Source organism: Anneissia japonica, unplaced genomic scaffold, assembly GCF_011630105.1.
Source record: "Anneissia japonica isolate Jap-2015-1 unplaced genomic scaffold, ASM1163010v1 scaffold1165_len1893470_cov193, whole genome shotgun sequence".
Taxonomy (NCBI): domain Eukaryota; kingdom Metazoa; phylum Echinodermata; class Crinoidea; order Comatulida; family Comatulidae; genus Anneissia; species Anneissia japonica.
In genome coordinates, this window is record NW_022709613.1 from 984,728 (window position 1) to 1,007,566 (window position 22,839).

A 22,839-nucleotide genomic window follows, 5' to 3' on the forward strand; every position below is an offset into this window, starting at 1 on the left:
ATTATAATTTACTAGTGAAAGAAATACCTCATACTTAAATATACAATGTACGCAATTCCATTTTGAATTTTAGTCTTTAGATTTTAGCTTATATTTATATTCTCTTAATTCTAAACTATTATACAAAGTGATTTCATAAATGAACAATTACAGTTGTTTTTATAGTGGTTTAATTTCATAATCACTAAACCAGTATATAATTACAAAGTTTTGTAGGCCTAATTCTAATTAGTTGTAATTATGACTATTGTTATCTTTCGCTTAAAATCTTTATTTTTTCACAGACATTGTTGCTAGTGTATACATAATTATTTCTAAAATTGCATGTTATCAAGAATGTATAAGGGTTACAATATCATTTGAAACACTCAATACAGGATATTGCTGAGACATTACTGACAGGACAAAAATACAAAGATAAAATAATACTCAATTAAAATAAAATAAAAATCACAAATTGTTTTTTACCATGGTAAATTAATATTTTTCTTCTAGAATGCTATAGAAATATATATATTCTAAAATTAAAAATACACTAGAAAACATGATAAGGATGAAGTCATTTATTATTATTTTATTATTATTAAAGAATCAGAATGCTTGTTATGTTATTAACACTGGCCAGCTATGGAAAAGCGATATATCTCTACCAGACAGGCCAAGTCCTCTGTAGGTCACAGCTTGTCAGATCAAGAAAATGAATTCTTTAAAAATGTATGGGCATATTACATTCTAAAATGTACCAAAAATTGCACTGTTTAAGTGTCTGGAGCCCTAAACCCCTCACCAGGGCTTACCCCAGACCCTACTGGTCACCGCTGTGAAACCTCAGTAAATGCCTGTCTACCCATGGGCATACTAAAATTTCATACCTTCATGCAGAGACTGATAACTCTAAGTTAGGCCTACTGTACAGTGTCTACTATAGCCCCACCGCACGCCTATTTGTCCACCGTGCGTAGATCCACCACAAGCTTAAGTCTTTAGCATAACTGGGATCACTACACTAAATATTCTACCCCACAAATTTCCAGCCCATAAAATTTGGAAAAAATTAGGTCGGCAAAAATTTGCCGACCTAAATTCTCCGAGGTCGGCAGCCTCGGCAATTTTTACTACCTAGGCCTATATAGTAAACTACGATTTTTCCGAACGCTCGACCTTACATCGTCCTCTACAGATTGTGATTTTGTTAATTTCTCTATTAAATCAATATATTGCTGGTGAAAGAATGGTCGTACTTGTATTAATTTAATAATGTAGTATAATACATATGTTTTACATAAGAAAATCGCCGAATAAATTTCGTTTTAGCGTACATTTTATCGTTATCTTTGGCATGGGAAATATCACTTTCTTCAATACTGCCCATGCATATCCATGCGCATGCCCAGAATGATCTATCAGGGATTTTCCACACATGTACAGTATCTCTTTGTAGTAAAGTCATGATGCGATCGTGATTGCGTTTAAACGGGCGGTAGGATTAGGCCTACAATATGTTGTATTTTGTTGTTTTTAGATAATAAACAACATTTTAAACATAATAATACTGTAAAATGAAGACAAATAATAGATTTTGATAAGCATTACGATTTACGCGGCCCACGTGGGTTCAATTGGGCGATGCTGTAGGCCTTGGCTAGCGTCATTCCTACCTAGGCCTAGCCTACGAAACGACTAGGCGAGAAAGACAAGACGATTGTACACAAATCGTGTTTGCCTATTAGTTATTGTACAAACAAATCTGTTTTATGAACCACCAATTTCCTTGGTTTGACGACGTACATGAAATTTAGTGTCTGCTATAGCCTGTTTCAGTCGAAGTTTTTGACTTTCCAAGCAGTTTTGAAACAAGCCGACGTGAAATTCGTGCGCTGAATTTCCATCACAATAGGGGTTCCAGCAGAATCAGTATCCGCTATACAGTGTCTACCACATTATATGTGTTCATTATTTCTCACTGGTGTATAGTCATCAACCTGGTGTGAAATGGTATGCTATCAGGCACATCTAACATCAAGGTATATCAATTTGAGCTTACTGTTATGATAATATTAAAGAAACCAAAAATTAATAATTAAATAAAAACAATCAAAATTACTTAATATCGAATATGAGCATCAATCATTTTTTGTTTTAAGAAGGAATAAAACAATACTGATCATTAATTATTGAGTACTGGCAATTCTCACTAAAAACTAATGTATTGAAATGATAGTGTATAATATTTTGAATATAATCTAAAAACTTAAATGCTACTTTGTTGTTTGAAATGGAATGTATATAAGTTAATGATATTTGAATTACATCATATCTTAATAATATTAAAAAAACTTTAAACATTAAAAATGTATCCTAAAAATATGTATTAAACTTTCTGCTTTATCATTTTCTTCCTTCTCCTGCGACAAACCACTAGATATACAAATAAACATAAAGAAATACAAACAGCATACATAAATACACACATACTAAGATCCATATCAGTAATACGAAAGTCATAACCAGGATTCTGTTTTAGTCGTTCCTCAGCGAGACGAACTTCTAATTGTTTTTCCAATTGTCTTTTCATCGCTTCGTGTTTCAGTTTTATATTATCAATGTTAAAAAATCTTTCTGGTGGCAATTGCTCTTTTTCTTTCAAATTAGAGATTTGCCGTTTAATATTTAACTGGTCAAAAACAATATTCCTCACTCCGTAATACTCTTTGAGAAACACAAGGACTTCTGAGTTAACCCATTCATTTTCGTGTCCCTTTCCAAGGCGACAAGCTGAGCATAGCTGTGTTGGTGGGAACTGTATTTTGGGATGGGCTGGATCCTCAGAAATGTCTCCTTTAAGCCTTTCATTGACTCTGTTGTGGGTCTTCCAAAGCCAGAGGATGGCATCGTCGTACGACTTTACAGAAGATGACATCGACTTTGATTCTTTAGCAAAGTTCTTAACGCATTCCGTACATCCAAAAAACACCTGTATGTAGCCTTGCATAGCTAATAGCACTTCTTGTGAGTTACGATTTGGATCTGAAAAAAAAAAAATACAATAAGTATTTAGGACTTTGAAATCAAATAGTACTCATACCCAGTGGCACAACGATGGGACTGAGACTAAGGCTATTTTGGGCACTTTCCAATTCTACACATGAATTTCAAAAAACAAAAAAATTGAAAACAAGCTTGGTTTATACAGTAGTTTAGGTGATTTCATGTTGGTTAAACACACTCCATGATACAGACTGATGTTGCAGTGGTCGTATTTATTGTTTTATAGTAAAAATTCACAAAATTTACAGCACTCATTTTGAAAAGAAGCCCCCTCTTTACTTTGCAAAAGTACTCTCGAAAATAAGCCCATCTTGAAAAGAAGCCCATCAAAAGTTTGCAGAAAAAAGAAGCCCAGGGATTCAATTCGAGGTTTCACGGTATTATGTTGTCCTGTATCAACAAAGCCCTTTTGTGTCAGGGTACTAGATCGAGAACCCTATGGAAGGGGCCCTTTGGGGCCCCTCGGTGTCGGGACCTGCAGACCGCGCACGAGAGTGCATAGGTGTTACGCCACTGCTCACACCATGTACCTGGTCTGTTTGAATAAATACATATACTGTATCTAGTGTGTACATCATCCATATGATTTATCTTGGCCAATCTATGAGGTAAATTTAACTTGGAAAATCTTGCCCAGGAATAGCAAATAGGCTATCTGATTATTGGATTGCATGATTGAAGGATGGTTGGATTGAATCACTTAAAGGATGACAAACGAAAGTCCAAAAAATATTTCTAATGAGGTGTTTCTGGTGGTAAATTGGGCAGTGCACTGGGAGACAATCCCCTACTCTATGCACATGGACCATTATTGCACACAGGACCAGTGGCTTAAAAGATGGAGTGCAATTGAAAATTGCATTTCAGCCTCCTGAAGCAGCTATAATTGTTGGAAAGATTGACTGATTGGATTTGATTTCTTCAGTGTGATACCCACAAAGGAAAACCCACAAAAGTCGTAAGACTTATTTCCAGTAGCGTCCTTCTGTTGGTAAACTGGGCAGTACACCAAGAGAAAATCCCCTACTCTTTTCTGAAGAGTGCACTGCATCATTTGTGTGCTACAGTAACATGCATTTCAGCCCTCCAGCTGAAAATCAAGGAGAGCAGTGATGGGAATTGAGCCGGGGAATAAGAGATATCCACGGTATAGCACACACACAGTGGCTACTACCAGTTTAGCCGACTACACCACTTCAAAAATTAATTGAGGATTGACTGGTTAATAATTTAATTGATAATTTGATAACAGATTGACAATTTGTTTATTGATGGAATATGATGAATTGGTGGAATATGATTCATTGATCAATGATTTATAAGAAAATTAAATTATTTAGTGATTAAGGAATTGAGTAATTGGTTGACTTACTTTGTTTATTTATCTTAGCAGCACTGACAGTAAGTGTATGGAACAATGTCCAAATGCTACATGGATAGCCTCGATAACGAGGAGAACTGCCTTGGCAGCCTTCCCACTTCACACTGTGAGGTAATACAGCAGTTGAAGACTATAAAAGATCAAGACATGTATTAAGTATTAATAATTAAAAAAACTAATGACATTATTTAAAAAAAATATTATTTTTAAATAATATTATTAATTTAATATTCAAAAAATAACATAAACAAAAATAATAATGCAAATAAATCATTGCACCTTCTCTGGGTCATAGTTTTCATTGACAAAATCAAGCCACTCATCAGATGTGATTGATGGTCCTTTCAGATCCTCCAACCAGAACTCCAGACTCTCCAGGAACATGCTAACCTGGCTTCTACCAGGAAAATACTAAGTAAAAACAAAATCAACATGTTTACATTAATTAAATTGCCATTTTTTTTATAAATAAAGATATTGATTTAAAATTTGAGCAAATGCCAAAAAAGGATTAAAACCTACATTAAAAAAAAGGTGATTTGTAAACTCTACAGAAAGCAAAAATACATTCAGTAGAAGCTATCACAGCAAGAATTTGGAAATACCAAAGATATTTAAGTACACACAAAGCGATTAGAAATATCTGTCAGGCAAACATACAGGTCCAGAGTGAGTCCGTCAACTACAAAACTGATGTAATTTAAAAGTATAATATTTTATTTATAGAAATAACTGAACAATAACAATTATTATTCACAAACAGATGCACCTTCATTGAAAAGTGTGCCACTGACGAAAAGGAGTAGTTACAAATAAATTAAAAGTTGTTTTTTTCCAGATTTCAATAAACTACTATATTGTAGCTATATATACAAATGTTCAACTTTATGTATTAAAATGTAACAATTAAACAAAAACAGGGGCCAAAGACTGCCTGGTCACTGTTCAGGAATCTATTTTATTTTATTATTAGAAATTGACATATTTTGATCCACCGCTGCTAGTATTAAAATTTACCTTGTTTAACACATTAACAAAGTTGCGGAGAGCCTCCAATGCTGATCCTCCAATTGTTACTTTTAACGGTACTTCCTGTCGCAAGGCATATGTCAGCGCTGACTCAAGATCTTGCATGTGAACAGGGGAACTGAAACGAATAATGTGGTACCAACAATGTTGCCTAATTTTAAACCACAATATTATACAAGAACCATACAGATAACCAATGTGTTTAATTTTTCTTTACACAGGTGACCTATGTGTTTTTAGACAGGTGGACAAGTGTTTCAAACAACTGGCCAATGTGCTTTTAGATTAGTCGCCAAGTGTTTTTAGACAGGTGGCCAATTGTTTTCAGAAAACTGGCAAATTTGTTTTAGACAGGTGGAAAAATGTTTTCAGACAACTGGCTAATATGCTTTTAGACTGGTAGCCAAGTATTTTTAGATGGGTGGCCAAGTGTTTTCAGACAACTGGCCAATGTGTTTTAGACAGGCGGTCAAGTGTTTTCAGACAACTGGCCAAAGTGTTTTTAGACAGGTGACCAAGTGTTTTCAGACAACTGGCCAATGTGCTTATAGAGAGGTGGCCATGTGTTTTCTGACAACTGGCTAATGTGTTTTAGACAGGTGGCCAAGTGTTTTCTGACAACTGGCCAATATGTTTTAGACAGGTGACCAAGTGTTTTCAGACAACTGGCCAATGTGTTTTTAGACAGGTGACCTAGTGTTTTCAGACAACTGGCCAATGTGTTTTTAGACAGGTGGCCAAGTGTTTTCAGACAACTAGCCAATGTGCTTTTAGAGAGGTGACCAAGTGTTTTCAGACAACTAGCCAATGTGCTTTTAGAGAGGTGACCAAGTGTTTTCAGACAACTAGCCAATGTGCTTTTAGAGAGGTGACCAAGTGTTTTCAGACAACTGGCCAATGTGCATTTAGAGAGGTGGCCATGTGTTTTCTGACAAATAATTATTGGAGCATACTCTAAACATGTCAACATTTTCTGATTGGTCAACATATTTACATAGGTCATGTCTCTATTGCCACAAGACGGTTCGGAGTTTTCTCTTTACTAAAATATTATATCTTGAAAAGTAATTTGAGCAATTGTACTTACTATGCATCAATATTCCTAAATTGCTGTTGCTGTCCAGCTTCAGCCTCATACTTCTTCTTCTTGACAATATCCCACATATCCTTAGTTTCCACAACAGCGCCCTCATTGCCAGCGTTCACAGGTTCTTCTACAACTACCGTAAAATGTAAGAAAACTTTCAATACTATATGTAAAAAACAGAGTTGCAATTCCTAAATAAATTTCTAATGGAAAAAAAAAAATGTAAAATCCAATAACAAATAAAATTGTATATAACTTTAAATTCAGTTTTATTTTGGATTTATTTCTATATTTGGAGGTGGCTTAGCTAATTTCTGAGGAAACAATAATAAGGTGTTATAATTTTAAGATTCAAGAGATAAATTATGAAAATGATATTGTACTTAGAGAATAGTTTTGTATAAGATGAATAAGTGTGCCAGTTATGACAACATTGTAACATTTTTAATGATGCTTTGTTAAGGAGAAATATTTCTTTATTTCTTTATTTTTGTATAGTTTTGCAAAAAGCTTCAGCATGTTTAAGGGTTCTGAACTGCTAGCTCTCTAGTTGGCTCTTACCCATTAAGGCTTCATATTGTGCACCCTCGTTTTATCTACAGAATTTTTTTAATAATATTTTATTTACCTTTCATTCTACATACCTTCACCATTATTGTGATTTACATTGGGAACCTGTTGTCTTTCAATACCTGGCATATTGTCTAATTTTAGGAACTTAACCACTTCATTGTCTGCCTCTGAAATGGCATCAACGTGTTCCATCTGGATGACTTCATTGGTTTCCAAGTCTCTTCTGTCCTCCTGTGAAGGTTTGGACTTCTCCATTATTGTCTCTTTCGGAGGATCTTGTGAATCTGTCAAGCCAAGTAGGTCCAACAACAGGCTCCTAAATGTCTCTCTAGTTGGATCTGGCATACTAATAATAATAATAATAATAATAATATTGATGATGATTATGCTGATAATGAATAATGAATTATAACAAAAATAACAATAATAATAATAATAATACACTAATGATAAAATATATTAATACAGTACATGATGTTATTAACACTATTAGTATAGATATATTCCATATAATTTTCACACTATTAGTAGACTTGAGAGCCTTTTAGTGCATTCATTTGAAAATTGCATGAATGCAATTTTGCACTAACCACTCTTATGTTCACTGATTTTCAACAAGTGTATGGAATATGACTATACTAATTGCTTCTAATAATAAACAAATACAAAGCACCTTTATAAAGATGCAAAATGCAGACAATGAGAGAAAAATATATAAAAAAGGAAAGAAGGATTGGAAAGGTATGGTGTACAATTTTGCTAGCGGAAATGAGAATAGGTACCATTTTTAAGTTATGGAGTGTTGGAGGATTCTGTATAAGGGGTCGGTCATTGATATACAGTACTAATAAAATTCTGGAATATTTCAGAAATATCATTAGAGATGCATGAGCAGACAATCAAGATGACAGTGGTCTCTACTGCTTTTGCTTCTCCATATCCCTCTTTTTTAAATCGTTATTTTATGTAAAGTATACTGTATTGTGTCTCCAAAGAATAAATTAAATTAAATTAACATCAACGTCATTAACTATTCTCCCTCAATACAAATATGATACTCATTGAAAGCATATAATCGATTAACAGTGAACAGGCATAATGAATGGCAATTAACATAATTATGGTCTCCATTCAATTATAAAATGATTGATATATAGACAACCAACCCTGGTGAGCCTGAGGTGGTTTAAACTACTGTATCCCTCCAATTAAAGACCACCTTCAATTAAAACCAGTAGTGGTGCCAGCATGGGGGGGGGGGGAGATTTGACCTTCCGTTGGACAGGTCTTGACCCCTGTCTTCCGATGCCACGACTAGGTTATTGGAACAAAAATTAAAAAAATAATAATTAGCCTATTCAAACAATGTTATTTTGATTGCTAATTCCTAACCTTGTGGTCTAAAAGCACAATTTGGCCATACTAAGCCAAAAAAACTATCCCTGTGAAGACTACCTGGGATTTTTTTATTCCGGGTCGTTGACCAAGGTTCTAGTTGACCATCTCATTCCGACATTTTGGACCAATTGTCAGCAAATTTCTGGCGCCACCGTTGTTAAAGACCACTTTTCTGTGGTCCCAAATTAATAAATGTCTTCTATTATTATTCTCATTAGAGACCAAAGCTGCTGGAAACCCTTGTCCCAAAAGTGGTCTTTAATTGGAGGGATGCCGGTATTATATAAGATTTATAAGAATAGATTATTAATTAAAATTTTATCATCGTTTCTGAAACCCAACACACGGAAAAACCTGTAAACATGAACAATGAAACTGCTACTTAAAAATGCTTTAGAATCTGTGGTTTAGGTAACAAATATTTGAAATGTATCTACATGCTTCCAAAGGCCCTGTCCAGACTAACAAACTTGTGATATGCCTAAATATAGTCATGGTGACATCATATATGGCCATACATAGGCACATCATGACTATATATGGGCATACGACAGTTTTTTGTCAAGTGATTTGATAGTCTGGACTGTGTTTAATTGAGCTATATGAATAGAAACAAGAATATCCAACCTCTTTAGTTCGTGCACTTGTCCATCGGGATAAAAGACAAACAACGAAGGGTAACTTGTAACTTGCAGTTCTTTGGTTAATACTGTGTCATTTTTTGTTGCTCTTGCTACCTTGAACTTGGGATACGGAACCATGTCTAGTATCACCTGAATAAAGAGGAAACATCATAATGGATAAAGGAATTGATGGAAAGTTCATGAAAAATGATGTCATAACACTATATTTAAACCAAGGCATTATATGAGTATCTGAAAAATATATAACTATGAGAACATTAATACATTGAATGATAACAATAATAATAATAATAATTAATATTATTAATAAATATATGAATAAGATTCAATATCAATTTGAGAATATAAATAAAAACTTCACAGTATAAACTACTAGTACTACTTTTACAGTACACAATTAGGTGTCACATACCTCCCGTCCAATGTAAGACTTTTCATCCTCAAAGATAACAGCAAGGTATTTTGCACTTGGTGATTCTTTAAATGCTACAACTTCATATTTTCTTTAAAAGACACAAAAAACCCTCAGCCTAAATATAATTTATATATATATACATACAAATATATATACATACACATACATATATATATATATATATACATATATATATACATATATTAACAGAATGGAAGGTGCACTCTATAAATTAAGACATAAGGAATGAAACTATTTTTTATTCATGAGAACAAAAAAAATACTCAAATACTCATTCATTCATTCTTTATTCAGCCAAAGAAGTGTACAATACAATTTACACAGTAGTATAAACAACACACACACACAGTAGTAAACACACACACACACACTAGTATAAACAGCAGAAAGAACAAACAAATTGAAAAATAACCTAAGATGGCTAGGATTGATGATAGTCATGGACACTTCAGCTTGAAAGCCTATCAACCCAGTCTTAAGAAATTACAGATAATATATATACTGAGTGTTGTATTGTATGATTTTAACTAAAGAACTTGGGATTGTATACAATCATTTTAACTGCTAAGTTACTCCAATACTTAATAAGAATACTCTACTAGAGTGTAATTAGAAAAAAGCCTTAGTTAGAATGTGTTTTTGCCTTCAAAATGGTGAAGTGCTCACAGGAAAAAACAGAAAGGATACAGTACACTATAACATAGCATCTGTTGTGTCCCACAAATCCCTACCTGATTGGACGGAGAATTGGCCAATGTTTGGGTCGGATTTTGTCACTATGACTTTCGACGTGATTAATCATTGCATGTCGAAGATTTTTTGACAGACGTCCACCTGTAAAAAAAAAAAAACAATTTGGCATTAATATAATGGCGATTATGATTATAAATGTACAAAATATGTAAATTTAATATGTAATGTAAAAATGTATTTTTTTGCAATTTACAATTTTTTAAATATTTTGACTTATATTTTTACATATTTTATTTTTATGGCGACCCTGTTTTTGGTGTTTGACACAGAGTTGGGTCATGAAAAAATAAAAAATAAAAATAAAAAAAAATCATTAAAACAAATGTTACATGGTATAATAAACAAGACAAATAAATAGCATGTTACTTGGTTGACAAACATGCTCGAACATGAATTTAATTTAATTCACTCTATATGGGGATACATTATCAATCAAAAATAGAAAGTGTAGGCATTTGTAACACAAAAATTGGATTGAACAATAAAACATATTTCATCATTACAGTAAAAATGCACAATACAGCAATATTTTTTGATTAAAATTGTTAATTTTTTTTAAACTTTGAGAGAATGAAAATTAAAATTAAAATTTTATAACATTTATCATGTTTCTTACATAACGAAATAGAGAAAAGAAACAAAAAAACATTGGGCTTTTAATTTTTTTCAATCAGTAGGAATTGGGTAGTTTTTAGCTTTTTAAACTACTATACAAAATAATGTTTTTATAAAATTATTACATTTTGAAAACATTTTAAATTGTTGAGTATAGCTTAGAATCCATACCTGTTACTATTATTCCTGTGTTGTTTTGACTTGATGCGTTAAAAAGCTGTTTGAAAAATTAAAAAAAAAGATGTATTAGGATATCTATTAATAGTGCTAAGTTAATGTTATACAAAAATATGCACCCTATTACAGTGAGGGCGCTCCAACAGGCAATGTTGGTTAACTCGTTGTTGACCAGCAAACTCGTATGTGACAAACATATGATTTGCCCATTATGTGACATGACTACTGTATATATGGGTAAATGACAATAGTGTGTCCAGGGCTTAGGCAAATCTCTTCATAAGGTTTAGTGATTGGATTTATATTTCTGACTTGACTTTTAACCAAGACTGAACCCAGGAACTTTTAATTAATTTATTCTGATGATGAATAAAAACAAACTTTCAAGAAAACATACAATATAATGAATTTATTCAAATAAAAGAGTTAAAAGTTAAACAATGCCAAAATGTGAATTATAAACTGAATAGTTATCAGAAGATACTATAAAAAAAAAAAAAAATTAATCTAATTATTTTGTAGAAATTAATGCATAATACTCCAATTTAAATTCATCAACAACTACAATAGGAAGGTTAGCGGTAACAAACTCATGAATATATTAAATTTATTAATTTGTCTCATGTTAAATTAAGTCTGAAATGAATTCACACTCGCAGTGCTACCATGTACACTTAACCAAATTCAAATCCTTGACATAAACACCGGTTTTAATTTACCACAAAAATCGCTCAAAGCTCTTCTGAAAATGAGTTCATGCTGTTTAATAATGACAATAGAGCAAGTCATCAAGATGATTGCCTAAGAAAAACGCAAACTACTTTCACTCGTATGTAGAATGATGGAGAACCACTAGAATTAACTGTGCTACGGTAGATAATGAGCTCTGGGATATCAACAGGCAGCAATTTCTACCGAGAGGCGGATCATCATAAAGCCTATTGAGAAGCACTCCCAAACACTTACCAGTCTTTTCAACAGCATAACCTTGGCAAACTCTGCGGCCTAACCTACATAATTCTGCTAGTCCATAAATGTTTCAAATAAGAAAGTATAATACATACTCCAAGTATTGAAATACACGCCATTGTGTTGGGATTCAATATTTCGACATTAATTATGTCATCATCAGGAATGATGATAATAAAACATATAAATAAAACATAATAAAACATATTTCATCATTACAGTATAAATGCACAATACAGCAATATTTTTTGATTAAAATTGTTTATTTTTTTTAAACTTTGAGAGAATGAAAATTAAAATTAAAATTTTATAACATTTATCATGTTTCTTACATAACGAAATAGAGAAAAGAAACAAAAAAACATTGGGCTTTTAATTTTTTTCAATCAGTAGGTAGGAATTGGGTAGTTTTTAGCTTTTTAAACTACTATACAAAATAATGTTTTTATAAAATTATTACATTTTGAAAACATTTTAAATTGTTGAGTATAGCTTAGAATCCATACCTGTTACTATTATTCCTGTGTTGTTTTGACTTGATGCATTAAAAAGCTGTTTGAAAAATTAAAAAAAAAGATTCCTGATGATGACATAATTAATGTCGAAATATTGAATCCCAACACGATGGCGTGTATTTCAATACTTGGAGTATGTATTATACTTTCTTATCTGAGATTAATCAGTGGACCTTTCGATAAATGTTTCATGTTTTAATAAATTTCTGGTAGTTATAAAAGTTTTATATTTATTAAAAAGCTGTTTGAAAAATTAAAAAAAAAGATTCCTGATGATGACATAATTAATGTCGAAATATTGAATCCCAACACGATGGCGTGTATTTCAATACTTGGAGTATGTATTATACTTTCTTATCTGAGATTAATCAGTGGACCTTTCGATAAATGTTTCATGTTTTAATAAATTTCTGGTAGTTATAAAAGTTTTATAATTTATTAAAAAGCTGTTTGAAAAATTAAAAAAAAAGATTCCTGATGATGACATAATTAATGTCGAAATATTGAATCCCAACACGATGGCGTGTATTTCAATACTTGGAGTATGTATTATACTTTCTTATCTGAGATTAATCAGTGGACCTTTCGATAAATGTTTCATGTTTTAATAAATTTCTGGTAGTTATAAAAGTTTTATAATTTATTAAAATTTAATAACGATAATTTTCGGATAATTTTCCCTTACATACAATGCAATGCACTGTAGTTTTTTCGCTTCATATATGTTATTTAAAGCTTTTATAGAACACAGAAAATAGATCAAAATGTTATAGATTTATAAAACTCTTGTCTGCCGGTATCAAGTAAAGCTCTGCCCATACTTCAAAATTTTATGTGACAAATTTGTGTGATGTACCCATATATGGGCATGATGATGTCATATTACACCCAAATATGGGTATGACGTACTTTTTGTCACATGAAATTTGATAGTGTGGGCAGAATCTTACTGTAGATAGATCTGAACTGTACATACGGAATTTGGTAAATATGACTGTAAATTATAAATATTCTATGCATCTGTTGGGTAACATCAAATACCAAAGTCAAACAATTGTCAATTATATTCTCATTGCTATACAAATTACGAGTGCATCAAATTATAAAAATCAATGCAACAGATGTAGCTAATGTGGAGAAGAATTATTATGATGAAGTTACATTGTATTAGCTGATGTGTTAAATTTGTATAATTATGCAATAACTTGTGGTTTTGTGGCTTACAAATTACAAATTAAAGATTATACTGCCAGTGTTGAATTAATAGATTCTGTAGTTTGTGTTTATTAGCTTATTACAAAAATAAGAACCAGTAAAATTATGTCCAGAGTCAGTGTTCATATTTTTTTTTGTCAATTTCAGGCTCAAAATATTTCATTTTGTTCTTTAGTTTACCCACTTTTCAAAGATAAAAAATTATTATTGTAGAGCAGTATATTACTGTACATATTAGAGAGTGTATTACACTGTTACATAGTCACAATTACTGCACATACTGTAAGGTACAGGTAAGATTTGTTGGTTTTTTTTTCTAGATTTTAAAAATAAATACCCCATTTTATATTTTACCTCAACCTAAATTTTTTCTTATTTTTTAAGCAACTTAAAAAAAGGTAGTTTATTAAACAAATATTGGATGATTTTTCTATTTTAGGTAAGGTCTCAACTTTTGATTGTAAATTTGAACTAGGAAAATATTTTGCGACCAATTAACATACAAACATACTACAGTACAGCATATTTTTTAACAAACTTCTAAAATAACTTTTCAGGTAAGCAACTGAATAATTTTTGTAGTAAAGCACCAGTAAAAACTGATTTGTTCTGAGTATCAATGTTACTTCAAAATCTACTTGATCTTTTAAAAAAAAACTAAAATTCAATTGGTATATAATTTTAATATTTCTCCACAAAAAAAGATTTTCATTGTTTGCATTTTATATAGCTTGATATCATGCTGTGTCCGATTCATAAAATAATACTCAAACATTTGATTAAAACATTTCATTCCTCATTTCAAAGAATCAAATAAGCAATCGAATTTCAATGAGATCAAACAATTCAGTTTATTAATTTACAAATGGTTTACTTACTTAATTCTTAACTTGATTACCCTCCAATTTAAGAATCTGTTCAAAGAATAGCATTATTAATATGCACTTAAAGTTGTTGGGGAAAACATTTTCTCATTTTAATCTTCCAATTGTAAGCTTATAACTGACTGAAAATAATGTAAGCACTTCAATGGTATTTATGAGCTAAAAACATGACTAAAAAACAGCAATATCTTCCAAAAAATGAATACATATTTTTTTTTTACTTGGATAAAAGAATTTTATCTGAAATGAAATTACAATATTTTTCATGATGTTATAATCTATAACATAAAAAAAGGTGACAACATTACAAATACTTCACTAGAATAGAGAAATTAATCAATATTACCGTGCAGTGTATGTTTAATTTATAAGGAAATTTACGGGATAGATTTGCAATTACGCCAAGTTTTTTCCCCTTGTTATTAGATTTTGTTGATAATATTACTATAATAATGAATGCCACAAGTAATTCCAATCACCATCGCTACCAGTATATTGCCCTTGCTGTTCTCCGTTTCAGAATGATTACATTGTAGAGTTTGAAAAAGCTGGTTATAAAAACGGAGATAAAAACCTGTCAAAAACTTTATACCCGTGTAGGTAAATTAATCAGGGAGAGATTAAAGCAGAAATTGCAATTTAATGTTGATGTACTGTATGCAGAAGGCAACTGTCGCCATCCGGTTTTAGAACAAAGGATAGTTTGAATCCAAGACCGCATCACACGCTTTGTAAAAATGAGTCACACAAAATATCAAACACAAACAGAAGATGCTACATGGTGAATTATTTGATAATTTAAGATTAGTATCTTGGAACTGCTCATGCTTCCTTCTTCAGGGTAACATGTTACTACAAAAAACATTTATTATTTTAAGTTTCACCTTGCTTGTGCTGTCTAAAGTAAAGATAGAAGTCACCCGTATCGTGCCAAATGTGGTTAATGTCCGGCGATTTCCAATTGGCAGTATAAGGAGCAACATACTGTGATATTGGAGCTATGTATGCAATTTGGTATTTTTATTATATTAAGTTTATTATATTATTTATATTGTAATAAAAAAAAATAAATACATAAAATGGAAAACACACTAAGAGCAACTTCAAGTGGAAAATGGAGCCATGATGGATGTGTGGCCTAATACAAATGACATTACTGTGCATATTAATTACAGAGTTACTGTATTATTATATTCACTCCACCACAATTGGTTGTGTATTCACCACTGTTTGTCTGTCTTTGTTTCTGATAGATGAGACTTTTTTTATACCTTGTTTAGCGAACCCGCTGACTGCAAATATTAATAAAAATTAAATTTTATTTTTGGCCAATTAGCATACCCGCCGCCACGAAAAAGTGGAAATTTCAGAAAAAAATAAAAGTTTTTCTTTATTTTTATTACGCCCTCCGCTGCCTTGAAATCTCTAAAGATAAGATATGTATATTTCTTCATAATTATATAAATCTGAAGCATTTAAACATCCTATTTTACATTCACCAATAAAATGTTATTCTTATTTTCTCCTCCGTCTGGATGATTTTAGCAAAACTATTTGCTAAATAAGAAAACAAAATTTTATTTTCATTTTTATTCCGCCCTCCTCCGATAATAAAAAAGGAATAAAAAAAGTCTTGCCAATATGCACAAAAACTAACGAATGGATCATCATAACATTAGCAGAGTGGTAGAAACTGGACTAAGAATGAAGTGATTAAATTTTCAGGGTGGAGAAGCAAAACCTCAAAAGGTGAAGGAGAAGTTTTGCGTGGCAGACGTACACACTCTATCGACTGCTCGCTCTAGTTATTTGTACTTTTATCGTTGCTTTCAATGATTATCATTGTCAATGATTAATGTATTATTACTGTGTGTGGTGTATCTGGAAGGGGGGGGGGAGGTGCGCGCCCCAAAAAAATCCTCACGTTCCCCCAGTCGCCCTCCTCATTGAAAATATCCAAAAAAAAAAAAAAAATCACACTAAAGTAGTTAAAAATCACCTCATCTATTCATTGAGGGCACCCCCCCCCACTTGAGTTTGCGCCCCCATCAGCCACTCCATTTGAAGACTAAAGACACACCAATACTATCATCGCATAGTTACTGCAGAGTTACATAAAAATTCAAAAGTGATCCCATGATGATGCATTAAAAGATTATTTATGGTTTTAATCTATAATATTGATTTTGTACATATTTAACACCCTACTAAAAAGCAATAAGATGGAACTGACATTTTTGTTATGTTAAATATGCACTCTCATGCATTCAAAGAAAGTCTACTAAAAACTTTTTACAGTTGTTTTCATGTTAAATATGCATGGTACCACTAACAACATACCTAGTGTTGACAGTCTGAGAAATGAGAAATAAAAAACTGCCTGGATACACCAATAGTAGTACAATTTGAGTTGAAATTGTCACTGATGTTTCATATTTAATTTTGTACAGTATAAATAAATAACTAAATGCAAAACTACTGTAAATATTCAATGAACCATTCTTTTGTTGAAATAATAAAATCTAAACTTTTAATGTTAACTGTTATTAATTCACCAATTAATTAATTGTTAGTTAATTAAGAAAGGAATGAATTGAATATAAACATTTGTCAAATAAATACCTTCAGTGTAGGATATCCTTCTATATCGAATGTTCGACAGACTTCAAAATTACGCTGTATAGCACAGTCCATGCTGGCAACACCTATAACACTTTTCCAGGCTGGATGGAATGAGAATAATAATAATCATGTAATTCTTATAGCGCATAGAATGAGAAAGCTGCCTTATGTGCTGTACATGAACAATAAGAAACATACAGGTAATCATGAAATAATACAAAGAAAACTACTAAAGAACACAGAAGAGAAAGGAAAGAATCATTTTCACTGGTCCATTCTCTAGCAAATTAAAGCCCCAAAAGCTCAGGGCTTGCTGGAAATGTACTCAAAGAAGCTCTAATGAAAACGATATCTACCTAGCCTAGATGAGACTTTTTTTTTATACCTTGTTTAGGGAACCCACCGACTGCAAATATTGATGATTTAAAAAAAAATATATATATTTTTGGCCAATTAGTGCACCCGTTGCCACAAAAAAGCGGAAATTTCAGAAAAAAATAAAATTTTCTTCATTTTTATTACGCCCTAATCTGCCTTAAAATCTCCAAAGACAAGATATGTTCTTCCTAATTATATAAATTTGAAGCATTTAACCATCATATTTTACATCCACCAATAACATTTTATTTTTATTTTCTCTTCCATCTGGATGATTTTGGCAAAATAATTTGCTAAATAAGGAAACAAAAATTTTATTTTTATTTTTATTCCGCCCTCCTTCGATAATCTTTAAAAAAATAAGTATGCGAAACAAGAAATAAAAGAAGTCTTTGCCTTATGAGCTTAGTATAGTTACAGAAAGTTTAATTATTGTGATCAAGTGAAACAATAGACAAATTCGGCGATGTTTGTTTAGAGCCAGCCACGTGACATACAGTGGGCATACAGTAACCATGGAAAACATTCCATTAATTTTATGGTTGCGAAAACAACCACCAACTGTTAACGTGAGAAATAAATTGCAAGGAAAGGGAATATGATTGTTCAAAATAGTGTTTATTTACATATTTTAGTGTTCTTGCATTGTATGCTTAGAAATTTATGATCCTATTTGTAAACATTAGGTACCCTAGAAATCCTAGCGTAGTTCGTGGGTCGAACACTCTCGTGCATACCTAAACAGACCCTAGATATGCAGGGGCCTAGGCCTAACATTATGTTGAAAAATCTCAATGTTTGGGGGCAAGTATCCTTTGGGGCATTAGCAAACCATTAAGGCAAAAGTTCAATTTCCAATCAAGTTGGTATATTTTACTGCCAACCCAAACCAAGATTATTCATCATCTATGTACTTATGGCACAGGGTGCTGTAAAAAGGGCCTACAGTAGCTACAGACACAATTTTCCTTGAAATATGACCACAATTTGCTGTTGTTAACCCTAATTCCATTGGACGACCAGTCACACAAAGTTTGTGTGGTGACATCAACAATCGACTTTAGTAACTTAAATCATGTTCTAAAGAACAAAAACAGTAATTATGATGATCTTTACAGCAATAACAAGGTACAGCCGGCATAGCAACCTCCATTATTTACATCCAACACCCAAGTAAGGTCACGTGATACCCATTACTGAAAACTTATAGTGATAAAATAATCATTATTATTGAGATCCTGCACTTTCTAAGTTTGAAATACAGAACAGGTTATAATGAAAGGACAATAAAACAATTAGAAACAATTTTTTTTTCTGTTATTATTATGACAATTCATTTCTAAATAATTATTAAAATCAGATAAAATTAATAATATATATTCTTTTTTGTTGATTAAAAAAATAATGAAATGTAAACTGACCAGCCGGCAATCTTAAATTAACTACACAATAAAAATAATTAAAAGGCAATTAATAAAATTCCCCTATTTAAACTTTAAACATAAAACAATATTTTACTACATGTAGAGTATTATGACCCAAATTTAACTAAAAACAGATTTTTTTTTAGAAAAGATGCATGCATTACTCCAATTATTATAAATCATGGAAAAATATTGGCATAAATTTTAGTTTTACGCAAAAGAAAATGAGCAATACAGACCATTTCTCATAGAGAATATTACCATTTTCTCAACGAATTCTTCGTTATAATACTAGGCAAATTCGTAGGTTGTAGACCGCATCCGCTGGAATACTCTCGCTTTTATGTGTACTTTATACAGTCAATAAAGTGCGCCCTCTCTAATGGGATTAGTTTTTGTACTTAGCATCTCGCACTATGCGGTCGTTCGAGTAGGCCTGAGATATGTTTGTTTAAGTGTCAAAATCTCGGTCAGAATCAGTTTTTTTATCAAATTTGAAATAATTCCTATGAAATATTATATTTCACAAGTGTCAATACTAGCAACGGAAAATATCATATCGGCCGTTTTTATGTGTGACAACAGAACCTAAGTCGAGGTAAGGCTAGGCCTAGCCTTCCTAGCAGTGTTGGATAGGCTAATGACAATGTTTTCGGAGCCTAATATATTTCTTCGCACGACCTATTGCAAAATCAAACATGAAAAATTCATCTGCATTTATTTTTTGTGTGGAACACAAAAAAAATCAAATTTCAGTCTTATTTTACATTTTTTTCATGTTAAGGAATGTCTGAATTCAGTTAAACTAGCAATTGCGTATTATTTTTATAAATCTTTAAAACATTATACAAAAGTTAGATTTTTCTTAACAACTGAAATTTTTCCGGGAATGGGGCTTTAATTGCTGGTTTCACGTCCCTGCCCCAACTATTTTTACTATTCACCAGCCTGTTTACCATCAGTATATAGGATAGTAAAAAGCAAATAGTAAATATCCTCACCAAAAAATAATTTCAAAATAACAATTAATTTTATTTGCCCATATTGAAAATACCAATTTTACAGTCTTCAATATTGTATTTGTAATGAGTGATGACCTAAAAACTTAACCATGGGCATTAATAAAATGGAATGTTGAGGAAATGGTTGTAACAATTTATAAGTCACTTATTAGTATGTACTAACACATACTGAACTACCAAAATCTATTTTTGAGTACAGTACACGCAGGTTGTTACGTTTTTAAATCTCAATTTTTACTCTACTACAAATTCTGTGGCACATGGCTGAAGGGTCACAGCGCTGATGCAATGCAAGGCTATACTTGGCGGTAAGCACTAAACCATGGAGATAGTAATATTATAGTTAGCATCCCTCATGATTCTAAAACCATTTTATGCTTCTCTCCCTCTAAAAGATAACATAGAACCATGTACCATAGCAAAAAACTTAAAAACATTGTCTTTGGTGTGTTTACTTTACCTACTTCAAAAAACATTTAGAGGTACAGTGCCGAAAATGACACTCTTATAGTAAAATTCACTATCATCGAACAATTATTCGCTGTGATGTCTTTGATGTACAGTATTTACTTTACTCTACCCCCTTCATATGCAAAAAAAACACACTCAAAAAAACTCATCAATTATTTAAAAAAAAAAGAGTGATAATCTAATAATTTTTTCTATGTGCCCTAAAGGCATGCGCTCATTATAGGTAATTCAGATGTTTGTGGGCAAACAAGATGTATTCTGGCTGTACAGTGTTCTTTTGAACTGGGTCATTTATGCAGTTCAATTCAACAATTGTCCGGCATCTTCTTGACTTTTGAAATTACTTTGTGGACGAAAATTGTGGGGACCAACACCCTTAAAAATATGTGGGAGACGTGTCTCCCTGTCCTTTCCCCATGATGATCTGCGCCGATGAAATATGCCGACAGGCGGTCCAAGGTAGGGAGTCCATACTTATGGGGCTGCCTATGATAAGAAGAATACAGTACTGTAAAAAATCCCTGGTGGGAGAGATGTTTTTATGATTTTTAGGCTTTTAAACCAAAATACTAGGGATTGGAATTAACAATTAGGATTAGGGATCCATGTTTGTTCAATGAATGAGGAAGGGGGATTTCCCCTGATCCCTCTGCTAGGCCTAGTTTAGTATTAGGCCCCTAGTAGTAGGCCTAGAATAGAGTAGTAGTAGTAGTACTAGACCTACCCTAGGCCTACCCTATAGTCCAGGCCTAGCCCTATAATTACTCCACGTAGTTTAGGTCACTATATAGCATGTAGGGCCTAGTAAGTACGGGAAGTTTAACTTGATTATTTATTTTATGGCATTATTTGAAAAACCAAGGCGGTATAAAATAAATACCTCCTTGGAAAAACATAGTCTAGGCCTAGGCCTAAGCCTCTAGGCCCTAGGCCTATTATTTCTCAAACTTAAAAAACCCTTGAGGCTCCCGAATGATGACAAACCTTTCAAGTCCTTGGCCAGCTGTTTCCACGTCGGCGCAAAGCGGATGCAGTGGCCGCACCAACTGGAGTAAAACTCAACTATCCATGAGTTTCCTGAATTGAACAATGTCTTCGAAATAGTTTCATTATCTAGCTGTACAATTAAATCATTAGAATCGTACAAAGACTGTGGAACATTTCCCGACCGAGTAGCTAAAACTTGATAAATCAACAACACTGACAGCAGCATAAATTTCGTGTACGGTGCCATATTGTCTTATTGTTTTGGTGTATTGTTTTCTTGTGGGACGCCCTCTATAGTTTAACGCTCGACAAAAAAAATCAATGCTTATGTCTGTGATGAGTTTTCTCTTGTTTCTGGTATATTGATTAGTCTCGGGCATTTATTAAGCAATTATGCCTTAATGCCTTGATAATGATAATGGCAAAAAATGAAAGAAAATAACACCGGTGCGGCCCAATGCATTCCTAAATAAGCCTCCAACTTGTTGTACCACACACAATAATTATAATATTGTGCCAAAATATCGATCACGTCTGCTTTTATAATGATGATATGATAATGATATTGATAATAAAATTGATATTTGTTTGCTTTCTTTACTTTTAATTAAGAGAGCACAAACGTACAACGTACCACCCATATGTTAAGTGCAGTATCATGGAAGTGAATGTTAACCTAGGCCTGCTTATTGACGATAAATACTTCCGTCATTTCTTATCCTATCATCTGCTATCTGTCGCGTACCCAATTTTCTTAATCGTCTGATATTAATACGGCGGAACCGCTTTGATATAATTTTATTTCTTTCCATTTATGGTTTCTAAAACGAACGCGTTCGTCATTTATTGTCCATAATAACCATAATTATTATTCATGTTAGGATTAATACTGCAATTCGGAGGTATAATCAATAAAGTACAAGTGATCCGTATAATTTAGGACGAGAATGTAGCCTACTTTTCATGAACAGAGTTGTGAAGGCAGAAGGAAGAGAATTTTTTAGGTTTAAGTTCTGTAGTAAAATCGGAAAAACCTCATCAATTCAATTAAATCATTGAATTAATCATTAAAGGATCAAATTAGTTACTGTATCTACTTCCAATAAGAACAGCTACTGTAGATCAGAATTTAGTTGGTTTCACTGATTTAAACTTTATATTGCAAAGTGATATTAGCTTCAGAAGTAGTTCCAATAAGACATAGCTACTGT

General features: G+C 32.3%; 1 protein-coding gene across 3 annotated transcripts; it reads right to left on the reverse strand.

The window, feature by feature from the left end:
- Positions 1–1,229: 1,229 nt before the first annotated feature.
- Positions 1,230–21,885, reverse strand: LOC117106831 (sulfhydryl oxidase 2-like). 3 transcript variants are annotated; one of them, XM_033248303.1, is made up of 12 exons: positions 21,626–21,885; positions 17,347–17,447; positions 11,136–11,181; positions 10,328–10,430; positions 9,573–9,663; positions 9,144–9,289; positions 7,190–7,464; positions 6,546–6,681; positions 5,447–5,576; positions 4,709–4,840; positions 4,421–4,559; positions 1,230–3,027 (listed from the first exon to the last, which is right to left on the reverse strand). In XM_033248303.1, the coding sequence occupies exons 1-12, from the start codon at positions 21,873–21,875 to the stop codon at positions 2,372–2,374; spliced, it is 2,205 nt and encodes a 734-aa protein (XP_033104194.1). In that variant the 5' UTR covers positions 21,876–21,885; the 3' UTR covers positions 1,230–2,371. The 3 variants fall into 3 exon arrangements, with proteins under 3 accessions (XP_033104194.1, XP_033104196.1, XP_033104193.1); XM_033248305.1 differs by lacking the exon at positions 11,136–11,181 and adding an exon at positions 12,617–12,662 and having other exon boundaries at positions 6,546–6,678; XM_033248302.1 differs by lacking the exon at positions 11,136–11,181 and adding an exon at positions 12,617–12,662.
- Positions 21,886–22,839: the final 954 nt, after the last annotated feature.